Source organism: Leucopleurus acutus (genome assembly GCF_964270905.1).
Source record: "Leucopleurus acutus genome assembly, chromosome: 16".
Taxonomy (NCBI): Eukaryota; Metazoa; Chordata; class Mammalia; order Artiodactyla; family Delphinidae; genus Leucopleurus; species Leucopleurus acutus.
This window is the reverse complement of record NC_139158.1, coordinates 37,812,844-37,829,687: the sequence shown is the minus strand read 5'-3', so window position 1 is coordinate 37,829,687 and position 16,844 is coordinate 37,812,844. Positions and strand designations below refer to the sequence as shown.

At 64.2% G+C, this 16,844-nt stretch overlaps 2 protein-coding genes across 2 annotated transcripts; one reads left to right on the top strand and one right to left on the bottom strand.

Moving 5' to 3' along the window:
* Positions 1 to 278: 278 nt before the first annotated feature.
* Positions 279 to 13,281, top strand: BAIAP3 (BAI1 associated protein 3). The gene is made up of 34 exons (XM_082857616.1): positions 279 to 338; positions 4,421 to 4,561; positions 4,816 to 4,903; positions 5,056 to 5,136; positions 5,458 to 5,565; positions 6,055 to 6,114; positions 6,246 to 6,312; positions 6,421 to 6,616; positions 6,865 to 6,909; positions 7,038 to 7,115; positions 7,227 to 7,329; positions 7,641 to 7,748; positions 7,841 to 7,936; positions 8,068 to 8,171; positions 8,411 to 8,531; positions 8,985 to 9,109; positions 9,202 to 9,292; positions 9,434 to 9,490; positions 9,598 to 9,695; positions 9,799 to 9,850; positions 9,939 to 10,069; positions 10,225 to 10,348; positions 10,427 to 10,570; positions 10,663 to 10,755; positions 10,856 to 11,047; positions 11,127 to 11,195; positions 11,293 to 11,372; positions 11,441 to 11,549; positions 11,966 to 12,037; positions 12,182 to 12,262; positions 12,347 to 12,467; positions 12,551 to 12,674; positions 12,757 to 12,962; positions 13,055 to 13,281. The coding sequence occupies exons 2-34, from the start codon at positions 4,431 to 4,433 to the stop codon at positions 13,156 to 13,158; spliced, it is 3,459 nt and encodes a 1,152-aa protein (XP_082713742.1). The 5' UTR covers positions 279 to 338; positions 4,421 to 4,430; the 3' UTR covers positions 13,159 to 13,281.
* Positions 13,282 to 14,200: 919 nt separating this feature from the next.
* TSR3 (TSR3 ribosome maturation factor) lies at positions 14,201 to 16,793 on the bottom strand. Its single transcript, XM_082857235.1, has 6 exons — positions 16,622 to 16,793; positions 16,302 to 16,521; positions 15,753 to 15,946; positions 15,089 to 15,268; positions 14,852 to 14,915; positions 14,201 to 14,574 (listed from the first exon to the last, which is right to left on the bottom strand). The coding sequence occupies exons 1-6, from the start codon at positions 16,731 to 16,733 to the stop codon at positions 14,415 to 14,417; spliced, it is 930 nt and encodes a 309-aa protein (XP_082713361.1). The 5' UTR covers positions 16,734 to 16,793; the 3' UTR covers positions 14,201 to 14,414.
* Between the last annotated feature and the right edge of the window lie 51 nt (positions 16,794 to 16,844).

The following is a 16,844-nucleotide window of genomic DNA, read 5'->3' as shown; positions in this document are numbered from 1 at the left end:
GTGGGTTGACTGACAGCCCCGAACCCCGCCCCTTGGGGGAGGGGGTGCCCGGCAGAGCACGGGGGTCGCGGGGATCCTCGCCCGGCGCTCCTTGCGGCGGGGGCGCGGTGGTAGGACTCAAGGGAGGCGGGGGCGGGGCGGAAGCGAGCCCGGAGCGGCGGGGCGGGGCGGGGCGAGCAGACCCGGCCCCGCCCCCGGCCCCTGCAGCCGCTGCGCCCGCGCTGTGCTGTCTGCTCTGGCAGCTGCGAGCGGTTGCGCAGCCAAAGCCTCCCCGGAGCCGGTGCCGAGCGCGGCGCTCGCAGGAGCACTGTCCCCACTTCTCAGCCACCCGGCCCACGGTGAGTGCCGCGGGCTCCCGCCCGGCCGTCGAAGCTCGGCCCGGCGCCCCACCGACGTACAGGAGAGCCGCCGGTCCAGCTCCCGCGCCGCGCTCGTCGCCACCCCGGGCCCCGGGAGGTCGAGAAGACAAGCCGTCTGCCCCGGGGAGACGGAGGCCGGCGTGCGCTTGGAGGAGCGGCCCTCGCTGTTGCGGCCCTCGGAGCGCGGAAGCAGGACCCGGCGGGAGCGGGGTGCGCACTGCGCAGGGGCGGGGTGACCAGACCTCCCTGCCGCGGGGGGCGCGGGACTCCAGGACCACCGTCTGCCGGCGGCCCCCGGGATGCGCAGGGTGACCCCGCTCCTACCCGGCGCGCCAACCCCGGGGGAAGCGGCAGGTGGGCCGGGGCCGAGGACCTCCCCGCCCTGCTCCGAGACGCTCCGCGGGGGTTTCCCAGCCAACCCTCCAGGGAGGAAGACGCCCCTAGAGCCCAGTTCCGTCCCCCTCCTGCCGATCCTGGCAGGACCCCTTGCTTTCCCCAAGTCCCTCCAGACGTCTGGGTGGGTCCAAAAAAAATACACCCTCACCAGGTTTCCAAACTGCCCCAGAACCGAGCGCCCACCAATGAGAGAAGCACCCCGACAGAACTGGGGGGCCTGAGGTTCTCACGGGGAGCTTCGGGAAGAGGGGGGACGGGAGGAAGGGGCGAGAGGGGATGTCACTGAGAGAAGTGGGAGGGAGGAACGCCGCGTGAACAGGTGAGGGAAGACAGGTAAGAGGGGGCCGGCCTGGCCAAGTGGGAGGGGACCTCGGAGGATTTCATTTTAAATGCGTTCATTCTAGAAGCATCTAGCTCGCCTCAAGCTTCAGAGCTCTAGGTCCACCTACAGAGTTGGTTACAATACAGATTCCCAGGTCCCTCCCTGGGGATTAAGTGGGGATGAGACCCTAATATTTGTAATAGGCACGCCAGGTGATTTGCAGTGAGGCACTGCAGCTGTGCTGTGTGCAGGGGAGCACTGTGTGCAGAGTCAATGAGGACAGGGAGAGGTGGGAGCCGGAAATCCTATAGGAAGAGTGAGGGGGGTCAGGTGGGGGCTGGGCTGGGAAGAGAAGACCAACAGGGCAGCAGGGACAGCTAGCTGGTGGGGCCAGACATCCTGCCACCCCCTTACACATGCCCACGGCGGCATCAGTGGACCCCCGACCCCCAAGTCTCCAGGGACTGATTTCAGTAAGAAGGCCCCAGCGCCCTGAAAGTGTTTATTCACTCCAAGGGTGGCCAGCTAGCCACGGAGGACTCTGACTAGAGAGAGAGCTGGCCCTCCAGTTCAGCTCAGCTGCCCCAGACCTACCTGCTTCAGTGCCACCCCGGCTCCCCAGTGGGCTAGCAGGAGACAGCTTGGCTTTGAGCCCTGGGCTCGAGGCCTGGCTCAGGGCAGCTCACCCCAGCCCTGGGATGTGAAATGGGACAGTGACATCCACTTTGCAAATTATCATTTCCCATTCAACCCTGGGCCTTGGGCACAGCCCGGGAACACGGCGGGCCTGTCACTTTCAGCTGGGCCCGGTGCCTGTGTGGCGTTCAGCTCCTTGGCCCGCGTCACTTTGTTCGTTGGATAAATGGGAACTGGTGGCCAGGCATACACAGGGGTACAGGCATGTCCTGCTCTGAGCTGCCGGCCAGACCTGGGACCGAGAAATGGAGAGCTCAGGAAGGAGTCCCATGGGGCCCGTCAGACAGATGGGGGGTCCCCTGCAGCCCTGTACCCAGCTCACTATGCCCTGTACAGGCTGAGGGCCCCTGCAGCCAGTGACTGCTTCCTGGGGGTCGGCCACATGCCCACTGTCAAAGGCAGCTCTGGGGGAGGTGCTGGCTGGCTCCCAGGCTGTTGGGTGCAGTGAGGTCATCACTGCTCAGGCGGCCCAGGGTTTCCAGGGGAACAAAGGGAATTTCTGGGCTCTCAGGATGAGCCATCTCTCCTGGACCCCTGCACCCAGACGCCACTATTGCCCCATCCTGGCAATGGGCTGAGGAAGGGAGCAGGGAGGGGCCGCGCAGCACAGGGGAAGGCCAGCCCATCTGGATGGACCCCAAGACTCAAGCCGAGCCAAGAGCTTAGCGCTTGGACACCAGAGCTGGGGAGACCTCAACTCCATTCCGGGCCTCCTGCTGGCTCTGTGGCCTTGGGTGGGTTCCTAACCCCGGGACCTCAGTTTCCTCATCTAGGTGGGGGAGCAGAGTGGCACCCCCTCTCCAGGGCTGGTCTGAGGATTATCAGGGGAGGTGGCCTGCCTTGCCTTGAACATTTCGTTCTCACAGAGAAAGCCCCCAACCCTGCAGCTCAGGCCACTTGGCTCCTGCGTCATCTTCATCTCTGGGAATGTGAGCCCTGGAGCCCCTGTCACATGCAGACGCAGCTGGCGGTTGCCGTGGCAACAGCTAAAGCAGTGGCTGCTCCCTGGCTTTGGGGGTCTGTGGGGGGAGCAGCCTCTTCCACTCAGCTAGAGAGGAAAAGGGGGCCTGTGACGCCTAGCCCCCTCGGGACCTCACTGCCAGCTGTAGGGTGACAGCTTCGGGAAGTGCGTGCAGAGGCTGCAGAGCCCCCATCTTGGGTAGAGGCCCCCAGGGGCAGGCGCTGACAGGTATGGTGGGGGGAGCTTGTGGGGGCTGAGCCACCTGCCTTCCCTGTCCCAGCTCTCGTGTCTGGCCAGATGAGACCCTCTGAGCCCAGTGTCCCCTAGGCCCCACAGGTCCAGGGTTGGAGGATCAGGGAGCAGGACGAGGAGCTAAGAGCTGGTGGGGGTCGCAGACCAGGGATGGCAGCCTGGGCCCACCCAGAGACAGACCTGGTTTGCTCAAAAAGTCTGTTTAGGACCCACGAGGTGGCAGGCGTGCCTGGCCCTGGCTCTCCCAGCAGAGCATAAGAGTCCAGGAAGGGGCAGCGCTGGTAAACGGAGACTTGCACAAGCACAGGCCCAGCCCCTGAGCAGCGGGCGCACAGGGCAGGGGCGGGTCTCACCTGGCTCTCACATTGCTAAGTGCCTGTGAGATCAGGGCAAGTAGAGTTGGATCTGGCTGGGTCCCCATTTCTTATTTTGTCAAATGAAAATGGCAGGCTCAGCCTGATGTGCCTGGCCCTGTGGGGGCGGGGGAGTGCTCAAGAGTGGACAATGAGGGGACCCAGACAGTGGGAAGGCCCCCAGGTGGGCCGAGGGGAGCACGGTGTGTCCTGCACAAGAGGCCGACAAGCCTGGGGCAGGGAGCCCGAGTGGTGGCACCGAGTGGCAGAGGTGGCCCGGGAAAGGGTCTTCACTTTGCCCTGATGGTTTTCAACGGGGGAACAGAAGACCACCCTGGGGATCCAGGGGGCCCAGGGCCGGAGGTTGTTGCCTGACCCAGGGGAGAGGTGGGTGCCTGGGCCAGGCCATGGGGTGGAAGAGGCAGGCTCAGGGGCCCTTGGTGGCTTAGCTATCATCTTGCCCTTCCCAGCGGGGTCTGCAGGGGACACTGAGACCCCTGGAGGACGTGTGTGTGTGTAACAGCAAAGGCTGGTCAGGCCGGGGGAACTGGAGTTGGCAGTGAGAGCCGCTTGCCCCTCAGGGGCATCCCAGGGCCTAGCCACCTGGACAGGAAGGTGTCCCCAGAGCAGGGCCTACTCCTCTTTTGGCAAGTGTGGGTTGTGGGGCCACAGCTCCCGCTCACTCTCCTGTCCGGCTCCAGTTGCCCATGTTGCCAAGGCAGCTGAGCCACCATGTAGCATCCTGCCTGGAGCAGCCCAGATACCACACTGGGACGGAGAGGGATCCTCTGTGTCGAGTGAGGAATGGGCCCCGGGCATCCCCTGAAGCCAGCTCAGTACTAGTCATTCTGGTCTGGGTGGCCAGAATCTGTGGGAAGGGATAGGGCTTGGACTGAGCAAGTCTGCAGCCCTGTGAGGGGCTGGAGCCCATGACCCCAGCAGTGGGCACCTCTGAGCAACGGGGGACACCTCAGTCATTGCTCAGGGTGGCATCTGATTTGATCATTGGGGACAGTATGGCAACACCAGCGAATGATCAAGTGGCCCGACCGGAGGTTGTGGCTGTGCTCTCTGCCCACAGGCCACCCACCATGTCCACCTTGCTGGAGATCAAGAGCAGCGTGCTCAGGCAGGTGCAGGTGTGCCCATCCTTCCGCCGGAGGACTGAGGAGGAGCCGGCGAGCAGCAGCACCGAAGTGCAGGAGCCCGCGGCTGGGGCCTGGTGGGTACCCCACAGCCTGCTCCGCATGGTCATGGTCACCTGCACCGGGCCCCCCTTCCTTCGCTGACCTCACACACCAGCTGCCCAGCATGGCCCCTGGGGGAAGCCCAGGAGGCTCTGAACCCAAGGCCATGGGAGGCATCATACCTCACCCCCAGACATGCAGAGACCCTTGAGTCGTGTGGGCCGGCACGTGCCGTGAGCTGTAGCTTCGGGGAGGGTCTGCTGACCCCGAGTCTGGGCTTTCTTGGCAGGAAACCCGGAGATGGTGTGGAGTTCTTTGCCCAGATGCGCCTCATCCTGAAGAAGGGGGAAAGCAGACAGGGCCTGCCGTGCCCCGAGGTGCGGATAGCACGGGCACTGCTGCCTGGCATGGGGTGCTGGGCCAGGCCTCCCCACCTGCCCCTCCGCCCTCCACTCCCTCCCTCCCTGGAGCACTCTGCGCCCCACTGGCCGCGGGAGCTACAGAGGCCCTCACCCGGTGCCCTTCACAGGTCCTCCTGCGCAGTAGCTCTCCAGCCCCCACAGAGCCCGTGGACCCCAGCCGTGGCCTTAGAGCCCTGACCCAAGAGGAGGTAAGGGGGAAGGGGGCCTGGCCCCAGGAGGGGCTGTAAGTACCTCTGTGTGCCAGACTTAGGGTCTGGGGTGGGTGGGCCAGGCCTCCCCATGGAAGCGAACAGAGATCAAGGGTGAGGAGGGACCCCCAATGGAGGGCCTGCTAGGTGCAAAGGCACAGAGGCAGGGATTGGGCTCTGCCAGTGGGAGGAGCTGCTGGGGGCTGGGCACACAGGGTGGACTCGAGGAGCCTGAGACCCCCTGTGTCCAGAGCCCGGGGCTGAGGAGAGACAGGGACAGGGTGGCCGGGACTCAGCATGTGCTCCCCTCCCCACCTGCAGGTGGAGATGCTCTATGAGGAAGCCTTGTACACAGTCCTTTACCGCGCAGGGACCATGGGCCCCGACCAGGTGGATGACCAGGGGGCCCTACTGAGCTACCTGCAGCAGGTGAGCCCCATTGGCCCCACCCACCCTCCTGGCCTGGCCCCTCCCCATCTCTGGGGAGGACTGAGACACTTTCCCCCACGTGCTTATGTCACTATCACCTGAAGAACACACACAGATTTGCCCCATGTACACAAGACACACACACACACATGCACAGGCAGACACAAACGGGCTGATAGGCATGCCCAGAAAGATGGAGTGATGGACGGACACACAGACACATTCAAACAGAAGAACACAAAAACAGACAGATGAACACAGAGACAAATATAAACAACACAGGAAAGGACAGGTAGACAGATATAGGACATACAAAGAAAGATGGACAAACAGACACACAGAAAAAAAGTAGAAAGGACAAACCAACAGATGGACAGACACCTTTATTCCTCACTTGTGTGTGCTCCCCCAACCCCGTGAGGCCCCCAGGACAATAGCCAGCCCTGCTTCAGCGGTACCTGGGCCCTCACACCTGCCTGCCCTGTGCAGGTGTTCGACACCAGCCCCGAGCAACATGCTGAGGCCATGGAGCGTGTGAAGAAGGCCAAGGTGAGGCTGCTGCCCACCTGGGCAGACGCTGACCAGCGCAGTGCTCGTGTGCAGGGGCTCAGGGTGGAGGGGGCACAGGGCTGGGTACACGCTGAGCCCCGAGAGGCCCTCACACCCCCACCCACCCACAGGCTCCCACATATGCCCTGAAAGTCTCCGTCATGCGTGCCAAGAACTTGCTGGCCAAAGACCCCAACGGTGAGTGGGGTTGGCTAGCTCAGCCGGGACGTTGGCTAGCTCAGGTCTGGGGGTCACGGGAGGGCCTGGGGTCAGGGGTCGGGGGCTGAGACACCTGCCATGTCCCAGGTTTCAGTGACCCGTACTGCATGTTGGGCATCCTGCCGGCCTCAGGCACCCTGAGGGAGCCGGGCCCACACAAGGAGCAGCGCTTCAGCTTCCGCAAGGGCAGCAAGCGTGGTGGCCCACTGCCGGCCAAGTGCATCCAGGTCACTGAGGTCAAGAGCAGCACCCTGAACCCTGTGTGGAAGGAGCACTTCCTCTTGTAAGGCCCCTTGTCCAGCTGGATGGCAGGGTGGTTGGGCAGGGTCTGCTGCGGTGCCAGGCTGGTCCTGGGGTTGCATGTGGCAGCTGTGCCTGTATGCGGTCTCAGTGCCTGCCCCAGGGAACTGAGGGACTGGTCCTATGCCCATTTTTCAGAGGAGGAGACTGAGGCTCAGAAATGGTCCCTGCCCCAGCTCCGGGCAGAGGATCACCTGGACCCTAAAGGGTATCTCTCTGTTCTCCTTATAGTGAGATTGAGGATGTCAGCACCGACCAGCTGCACCTGGACATCTGGTATAGGCCCCTGTGCCCTGCAGGGCAGGGGATGTGGGCGCCTCTGGTCTGGGGAGAGCGGGAGGGGGCAGTCAGGGCCAGGCTGGGCTCCAGACCAGCCAGGTACCCCCACCTCGCCCCACCCTTAGGGATCATGATGATGATGTGTCCCTGGTGGAAGCATGCAGGAAGCTGAATGAAGTCATTGGCCTAAAAGGCATGAGCAGGTATGGCAGGTGGGACCCTTGTGCTCCTGACACTCACAGCTCGGCCACGGGGGCCAGCAGGTGGTGGCTCCTCAGGGACCTCAGGTGTGACGCCCACCCTACCGCCCCCAGGTATTTCAAACAGATTGTCAAGTCTGCCCGCACAAATGGGACAGCAGGGCCCACGGAGGACCACACCGATGACTTCCTGGGGTGCCTCAACATACCCATCCGGGTGAGTGGCTGTCGGGGCGTCACTCATGGAACACCTGCTCATGGGTGCCCCGCCTTCCTGCGATACCACTGCTGGCTATGTCCTGTGATTCCCCCAACAGTCTCCCATCTTTCTGGGGCTGGGGGGGCACCATGCTGGGAGGAGTGGGGGAGGGACAGCCTCCAGGGGTCCAGGCGCCCCTAAGCGCTCCCTGTGCTGGTTACCCGTGTTCAGTGGGAAGCGGAGGCCTGTTTTCTCCCCACGGTCCTGCAGACAGTCTGTGCGGGAGGAAGAGGGAGGCAGAATCGCCAATCTGAACCCCCTTTCCCCAGGAGGTGCCCGTGGCTGGTGAGGACCGCTGGTTCAAACTGGAACCGCGCTCCAGCGCCTCCCGCGTGCAGGGGGACTGCCAGCTGGTCCTCAAGCTGATCACCACACAGGTGGGAAGCCAAGGGGGACCCCCGGCCTGCGGCCCTGCGCCCCAGCCCATGGGCTTGGGCAGGGCTGGTGACCGGCGGGCCCTGCGTTCCAGAGGGACACGAGCATGAGCCAGCGCGGGCGCTCGGGCTTCCTGTCCTACCTGCTGCTGCTCAGCCGTCTGCTGCAGTTCGAGCACCAAGCCGAGGAGGTAGCGCCGCCCTCGGGCCCCCGGGGCAGCCAAGCGCGGCGTGGGGAGGGTGAGAGGGGGAGGCCGGGGACCTGGGGGACGAGAGGGGATGGGGGTCTCCTGCCTCCACCCACACCCGGCCCGTCCCCCAGCCCAACTCGAGCAGCTGGCGCGGTGAGCTCAGCGGGCCTGCGGCCACCGTGCTCTGCCTGCACGGCGCCCAGAGCAACCTGTCGGCGCTGCAGCTGGCTGTGCTGTGAGTGGGCGAGGCCGCGACGCAAGAGGGCAGGGCCCCGACAGGGCGGAAGGGCGGTGGGAGGGGCGGAGCCTCAGCGAGCGAAACTGCAAGTACATGGGCGGGGCCGTGTCCCGAGGGGCGGGACACTGGAGGGGCGGGTCTCGGAAAGGGGCTGTGCTGTGAGTTGGAGGGGCGCCGGTTTCCTCCTGGTCCCGGCCCCAAGGCCGCTGCCCTGAGCCTGGGCTGGGGCCCCGCAGGCACTGGCAGGTCAGCAGCCGCCACCATCAGACGCGCACCCTGGACTACGGCTACCTTCTGGGGCTGCTGGAAGATATGCAGGCACACTGGGAAGAGGCGGCCTCGCTGCCCCAGGAGCAGGTGGGCTCGGCTGAAAATGCTGTTTCTGGGGGGTGTGCTGTGGAGCTGCTCGGGCTGGGGCAGGCAGGGACGGCCAGAGTCCTGCCCTGGTGGGATGCACAGCCTGCGGGTGCGGTAGGTGGTTAAAAACAAACGGACAAACTGCGGGACCTAGGAGAGGGCACGTGCTGTGCGGTCCCAGGATCGGGTGTGCGATACCTTGATGGAGTCCCGAGCAACAGAGGGAGTGGGCCAGCTCGCAGGAGGCACAGCTGGTGGTGCAAAGGCCCTGAGGGCGTCTGTGCCTCCAGGGGGAGCTGCGGAGGCAGGGGCTGGAGAGGTCATCACTGCAAGGCCAGTGGGGTTGGAGGTGGTGGTAGGGAGGGTGCTCCTCAGGGCAGAGCCTTGTAGACTGACTGGTTCTGCCGTGGAGCGGGCACTCAGGAGTCAGTTCTTAAGGGCCCTGTCCCCCAGGAGGAGGGACTGGCAGACAGCTTCTCCACCTTCTCTGAGTTTGGGCTTCGGTTGCTGCGCCAGCTCCGAGACTACTTCCCTGCCACCAACAGCACAGCCGTCTACCGCCTGGAGCTGCTGTTGAAGTGGGTGCAGCCGCTGGCACGAGGGGTGGGGGTGGGGTAGGGGTAGGGGACTGGGTGGGGCACCCCCAGTCAGTGGGTGACCGGTCGCCCAGGTGTCTTGGCAAGCTGCAGCTCTTCCAGCCTTCCTTTGAGATCTGCCCCTTCGAGACGGAGCTAAGCATGGACATTGCTGCTGCCCTGAAGGTGTGTCTGGTAGCTTGGTCTGGGCTAACTGCTCCGGCCCTGCCCGTGCCCCTGCCCCCGCCTGGACCTGCTGTACCACACACACTTTATTGTCCTTCTTCCCTCCCACCCACCACGCTGCTTTGGCGGCTTCCCTTGCAGAGAGGGAACCGTGAATGGTTCGACAAGCTCCTGAACTCCCAGAGTCCTCGTGAGCAGGTGTGACTCAGGGGGGGCATGGGTCAGGGGGAGCAGGTGTGGCTCAGGGGAGGGGGGGCAGCATGTGGGTGCAGGCCAGAAGGTCAGTGTGCTGGGCTTCCTTGCAGCCGGGGCCACAGCGCCTTGCAGGGCTGGTCAAGCTGGCTGACACTGTCTACGAGGATCTGCAGTCCTGCTATGGCATCTATGCCAGCCTCTTCCACAGGTGGGGCCAGCGCTCTCCCTGCTGCCCCTGCATCCAGCCCCTCAAGTTCTGCCGCTGGACTGGGGAGCAGGGAGAGCAGATGTCTGAGGTGTGTCCTTTGCAGCATCATCAAGATCGACTTCTTCACCCTCACCTTTCGGCAGCTGGAGCGTCTGGTGAGGAGGTCGCCTGGGGAGAGCCCCCTGGCTGGGAAGGGACCTGGGTTTCCTGTTGTTGGCAGTCTGACTCCACCCTCCTGGGCAGGTGGCTGAAGAGGTGTGGGTGCTGACGGAGGAGCTGAGCCCGAAGATGACCCTCGAGGTGGCCTCAGGGCTTTTTGAGCTCTACCTGACCCTGGCAGACATCCAGTGCTTCTGGAGCAGCATCCCGGGCCGGTGGGTGTCCTGCCCCCCACCTGTCCTCCAGTCTGCTCTAGGAGGACTCTGTGCAAGAGACTCTCCTCGGGGCCTCCTTAGGCTAGGAACCTGGGACATGTTGGCTCAAGGTGTCTGAGTTGGGGTGAGCTCTGACTGCTGGCCTCCCGCTGCAGGGACAGCCGCTCCCTTGCCCTGGCTGGCATCCATGCCCCATTCCTGCCTGCTGTGAAGCTTTGGCTGCAGGTGCTGCGGGACCAAGCCAGGTGGAGGCTTCAGGGAGCCGTGGATGTGGACACGGTGAGTGAGCACCTAGACCTGAGGGTGCTGGGCTCATCCAGGGCACCCTCACAACCAAGGCTTCCCCCTGCTTCCTAGCTGGAGCCCATGGATTCCTCCTCCAAGCACAGCAGCTCCGCAGCCACTGCAAGCCTCTGCTTCAGCCACATCCAGGAGCTGTGGGCCCGCCTGGCATGGCCAGACCCTGCCCAGGCCCAGGGGCTGGGCACCCAGCTCAGCCAGGTGGGGACTCCCGAGAGGAGATCGGGGTCTAGAGGGGCAACAGGGCCAGGGGACATGTCCCACAACTCCTGAGCCCCCATCTTCCACCCCAGGACCTGTGTGAAGCCGCCCTCTTCTACACAGAGCTGCTGCGGAAGAAGGTGGACACTCAGCCTGGGGCAGCAGGCGAGGCAGTGAGCGAGCCAGTGAGCCGACGGGCGGGGAGGGGCCAGTTGCGGGGAGGAGGAGGCACGGTGGGGCCACCACCTGACTGCCAACCCACACATGTCCGGCACACCTCCCCAGCTCTGCGTGGTCCTCAACGATGTGGTGCTCCTGCGCAAGGCTGCTGGCCAGGCGCTACGTGGCCTGGCGTGGCCGGAGGGGGCTCCAGGGCTCGAGGGTGTGCTCCCGCGCCCCCTGCTTAGCTGCATGCAGGCCCTGGATGAGGACCTGCAGCGGGAGGCCCGAACCGTGACAGCACACCTGACCTCCAAGGTGGGCAGGGATGGTGGGGCGGGACCTGGCTGCCCCCTCCCTGCACCCCAACTTGGTGCTGAACGCCGTCCTCCCACAGATGGTGGGTGACATCAGGAAGTACGTGCAGCACATCAGCCTCTCGCCTGACTCCATCCAGAACGAGGAGGTGAGTGCCTAGCCAGGTGAGGGCTTGGGCATGGTGGGGAATGCGTGTGTGGGGTGGGGGTCCAGGCTCAGTCCCAGCCTGAGGACCCTGCCTGCAGGCCATGGCCCCGCTCCTGAAGTACCTGGACGAGAAGCTGGCTCTGCTGAACGCCTCGCTGGTGAAGGAGAACCTGAGCAGGTATGGTCCCGGGCAGGTGGAGCAGGGCTGGCCCAGTGTCCAGTCACAGATGCCGAGTGTCCCTACAGGGTGCTGGAGGCCCTCTGGGAGCTGCTGCTACAGGCTATTCTGCAGGCTCTGGGCGCAAACCGTGACGTGTCTGCTGACTTCTATGGGCGCTTCCACTTCACGCTGGAGGTAGGGCCATGTGGAAGAGCCCTTCCTGCTGCAGCTCCCAGTTCCTGGCTCCCCCCAACCCCAGGCCCAGGGCAACAAGGCTGCTGACCCTTCCCAGCTGCCCTGCTGCACCGTGCTGGGATGCCAGGCCCTCCCTGGACACCCCTCCTCTGGGAACCCACCAGGGCAGCATCTCCTTCCCCTAGCCCACCTGTGTCAGAAGCACCGGGGCCACCTGTTAAGACAGCTATCTGGCCTCAGGCACCGACATTTTCCCAAGCTTCCTGGGGGCTTCTGATGCGCCCCAGGTGTGAGTGGCTCTGCCCTGGGCTCCCGAGAGCCCGAGCTGGGTGCTGCTCAAGTCTCCATTTGTCTCCACTCTCGGTCCCCAGCACCCACCTCGCCCCTGATATCTCTCCCTTCTTGCCCCGCCGCAGGCCCTGGTCAATTTTTTCCACGCTGAGGGCCAGGGTTTGCCCCTGGAGAGCCTGAGGGATGGAAGCTACAAGGTGAAGTTTGGCCCTGGGGCCTCTGACAGAGGAAGGGGGAGGGGTGGACACCAGAGACCCAAGTTTGAGTTCATCCACGCCCCACACGTGAAATGGGGCCGTGAGGAGCTGCCGGCATCACCAGGGGCCTCCTCCTTCCTGCAGAGGCTGGAGGAGGAGCTGCGCCTGCATCAGTGCTCCACCCGGGAGTGCATCGAGCAGTACTACTTGGACAAGCTCAAGCAGGTAGTGCGGCCCAAGTGTGGGCACGAGGCCCCGCCTCCGGGAGTCCCCGGGCTCCGGCTCACCGGCCCCCTGGCTTTTCCACAGAGGTCCCTGGAGCACAACCGGTTTGGGCGCCTGAGCGTCCGCTGCCACTACGAGGCGGCCGAACAGCGGCTGGTGGTGGAGGTGCTGCACGCCGCCGACCTGCTCCCCCTGGACGCCAACGGTGCGGGGGAGGGGTGCGGCGGGGCGGGGCGAGGCGGGGCTGGCGGGGACGGCGGCGTGGTCCGCTCACAGCCGTGTCCCTAGGCCTGAGCGACCCCTTTGTGATCGTGGAGCTGGGCCCGCCGCACCTTTTCCCTCTGGTCCGCAGTCAGAGGACCCAGGTCAAGAGCCGGACGCTGCACCCCGTGTACGACGAGCTCTTCTACTTGTGAGTGTCCCTCCCTGCCCTGCCCGTCCGGAGCCGGGAGCAGGGTTCCAGGTGACCACCGCCCGCCTCCCCCCGCCCCCAGCTCCGTGCCCGCAGAGGCCTGCCGCCGCCGGGGCGCCTGCGTGCTGTTCACCGTCATGGACCACGACTGGCTGTCCACCAACGACTTCGCAGGGGAGGCAGCCCTGGGCCTGGGCAGCATTGGTGGCGTCGCGAGGCCCCAGGTGGGAGGGAGCGCGAGGGCCGGGCAGCCGGTCACCCTGCACCTGCGCCGGCCCAGAGCCCAGGGTGAGTGAGGGGCGGGGCAGGGGCAAGGCTAAGGGCGGGGCCAGCCGGGGCTGACACTGGCCCCGTCCCGTCCCCCCACCACCCGCCCTTAGTGAGATCGGCGCTTAGGATGCTGGAGGGCCGCAACAACAAGGAGGCGCAGGAGTTTGTCAAGAGACTCAAGGAGCTGGAGAAGTACATGGAGGCGGACCCCTGAGGCCCTGCGGCCGCCAGCCAGGCCCTCCCCAAGTCCCCGTGTTGTTCTCTCGCCGTGGTCAGCTTTGTGCAGCCGGGCTCGTGGTGCCCCTTCCCCTGCTTCGTGGTGTGTATGCTGTGGCTGGACTCCCTGGGCTCCCTTTTGCCCTGGTCATGTCTCTCTGGTGTGTGCTGTAAACCTTCTGTGCCCAGTAAGCCCCACCCCACTGGATCAGGATGGCCGACTGGGCAAGGTCTGGCCAGCAGCTACCCCCCCCCCCCCCCCCCCGCACCCTGGAGCAGAGAGAGCAGGCCTGGCCGCCAGGTGAGCTTCCCACCTTCCCTCAGGTTCCACAGCCACAGGGCAGGAGGGTGCTGGTCTTAAAGCAGGGCTCTCGTGGGGCAGCCTTGCCCCCCAGGGGACATTAGGTGCTGCCTGGAGACATTTTTGGTAGTCAGTCACAACTGGGGAGTGGGTGAAGGCTGTGCTATTAGCACCAGTGGGTAGAGACTAGGCTTGACATCCTGCCATGAACCCTCCCCCCCCCAACAAAGAATGGTTCACCCCTAAATGTCACCAGTGCTACAGAGGACAGCCCTGTCCTAAAGGAAGTTCTGTCCTCGTCTCTCCAGGGCTGAGGCAAGGCCTCACTAGCTGGAGAGGCAGGAAGGTGCGTTTTGAGTCTGGACAATCCAGGCTTTGGAGGGAGAGGGTGAACATGTGCAGTGTCCCCACCCTTCTCCAGGGACCCTCCATCCCAGAGGGCATGTGGAAGGTGGTTTGCCTGAGAGCTGCACAGGTCTCCAGTCCCCACCCAGCTGACAGGCCCAGGGTCTCTGGCTGAGGATGTCATTCAAGGCTGGTCAGTGTAAGGGGCTCCATGCCAACTGGCCAGCTATCTGGCATTTCTTTTCACGAATGCATGGGTGCCCACACAAGACCTACCCCGCAGCCCCATCCCCACACCCCAGACCCTTCTAGGCAGGGTCTGCCTCACTAGAGGCTGAGGGTCCCCCCAAACCCCCAGGCCAAGCGCAGAGAAGCAGAGGCTCACACAGGGTACTCCTTGGCTTGCAGCTTCATTGGGAGGGCTCTGAGGCAGGACCCAGAGCAAGGCCAGGTTAGAAGCACAGGGAGAAAACCCAGACAGAGTCCAGTCCTGCTGGCAGCTGCAGGGGCTGAGGCCACCAGGCCTGTGTGTGTGTTCCCGCAAGTTCCACTGCCATCTCTAGATGTCCTCGTCACTCTGCCTCGGAAAATATACATGTCTGCAGCTTTCAGTCTCTCTGCCGTTTCTTGATTCCTTTCCAAATCTCTGTGGGGACCCTGGTCTCTGTCTCTTCAGGGCTGCTGCTGCTGCCTCCCCCGTCCTTGGAGTCAGGCCCAAGTTCCTCAGACTCCTCCTCGGTGTCACTGTCAGCCCTGTCTCTGGGCAGCCTGGGAGGGAGGGGTGCATTCACTGGCCAGTCTGAGTTAACATCCCTCCCCACTCATTCACCAAAGCCCCTAAGCTGAGGACAGATTCCTATTCCCTGTCCTCTCAAAACTGAAATCCCTCCATTAGGACCTCCACCTTCCCTTCTCCGCACTCAGAAAGGCATCCTGGTGTTGTTTAGGACACCACCCCACCCTGCAGCAGGAGTGGCTGAGGCCAGAGGCGGAGGGGAGCCCTGGGTCTGAGCTGTCATGAAACTTGGGAAGCCCGAGGACCTACCAGGGGCCAGACACAGGCCTGTTGGGGTTTGCAAACTCTCGCCCTGAATCCACATCAAAAGGATCTGAATCGAGGAATCAAAGAGGAAAGCGACCTGTAGGTGAGCCTGGAGCAGAACCAAGCATCCCACAGCTGTGGCAGGAAGGCTCCCCCCAACCCCCAGGCTTCTCAAAGGAGGTGGCAGGCCTGAGGGTGCTGGCTCCCACCCAGGGGGCTTGTGTCTGTGCCAGGCCTCACCGATTTCCTCCTCTTCCTCGGGGTGCTCCTTGGTGTGGGCCAGGAACTCCTGCTCTGCCTGCAGCACCTCCTCTGGGCCACTGCAGGCTGCATACTTGTCCAGGAGCTGGCGGTTCAGGTCTAGGAAGCCCTTGCCCCACTTGAACTTCCGTAGCAAAATGACAGCAAGGTCTGAAAAACCTGTTGGTGCAGGAAACAGGAATTCCAAGGATGTGGACAATCCCTCTCCTGTCACCCTTGCCGCTGGTTCCTTCTGTCCCAGGAACTAAAAGTCCCGCTGACACTTTCCCACGGTCCAGAGAGCCCATGCCCACTCACGAGCCTCTGCCTCAGTAGCCCATTAAGTCCCTCTCCCCACAGGGAGTCTCACAGGGCCACCCACCTGGGCCTCCATGTGGACCATAAGGTCTCTGGGGGTGAGCTTTGGTAACAAAGGACTCTCAGGGCGGTGGTGCCCTGACAACGAGGGCCAAATACGGGTGCATGTAGGCCAGCGAAGTGTTCTGCCTCCACCTCAACCCCACATGGCGAGGACTTAAGTGGGAGTTAGGACGAAACCTTGGCCACCTCCCCATACATGGTCATGCTCCTCCTGGGACTTGCAGCAGAAAACACACTGCTGGGAGCACAGCCAGACTCCAGGCTGCCAGGCCCTGACACTCACCCAGGATGCAGAAGGTGGCAGCAAAGGCCTCCACGCAGGAGAGCCTGCAAGGCCGGCCATAGTTCACAGGGTTGGCAGCCACCAGGTGGGGCAGGATCCGCAAGTGACTCCCTCTCATCTTCCCAAACGGAGTCTCATCCAGTCTGGCCCAGGAGCAGTCGATGACAGCGACCCCGGACTGTGCCACCAACTGTCTGCCAGGAGCAGCGTAGGGCTTGGTTCTGGGGTCAACTTGGTGCTGGCCCCACTGGGGATTCAGCGGCATCATTTCCCCATCCCAATGACCCCCTGGGACTCTCATGGGCCAAGCTTTTGAGGCAGCTGGGGGGGAGGTGTTCCTCGACAAAGCTCATTTATTCACTCAACAAACGTTTATTGAAACCTGCGGCATCCTGGACTTTGCCCTAGGTAATGGGGGCAAACTAGACAGATCAGTGCAAATAGGTGAGCCCTGAAAAGAAGGATGCGCCAGAGTAGGGGACTCATTAAGAAAAGACCCAGGAGGCACCCCGCCCTCCCCACCTCCACACCCTGTCCTCTCTCGCCTACCTGTCTGCGGGGGACACGTACTGGGAGCCCACGGGGCTGAGCACGAGGCCGCCGAACCTGTGGCCCAGACGTAGGCAGCGCACCAGTCCCAGGCGCGCCAGCTTGCGGCCGGTGCAGCGCCGGGGGTCGCAGTGGCCCAGCTCCCACATGGCCAGAGCGCAGGGCAGGTGCGCAGGGCCCGGGGCGCCCTCGTCCTCGGCCGCCTCTGACTCCACGGACGCTACACCGGGCACAGAAGGGGACCCGGCCTCAGCCGCGGCTCCGCGACCCGACCCTGGGCCTCCGACCCCCGCCCCCGCTCCGGATCACGCCCCACTCACCGCGTAGCGCGGCGCCCACCTCCTCCGCGAAAGCCTCCAGAGAGCGGCCCGCGGGGCGCCGAGTGCGGCCACCTTCGGCCCCCGGCCCACAGGCTGCCCTGCGGCGGCCCATGGCTAGGAGCAGGGCCCGGGAATCCCGCCCGCTCGCAACTTCTCAGGCAGCCGAGGCGCGCCTCTGCACAGGAGCCGGACGCCACATCCGGTTCCGGCGTTCATGTGATAA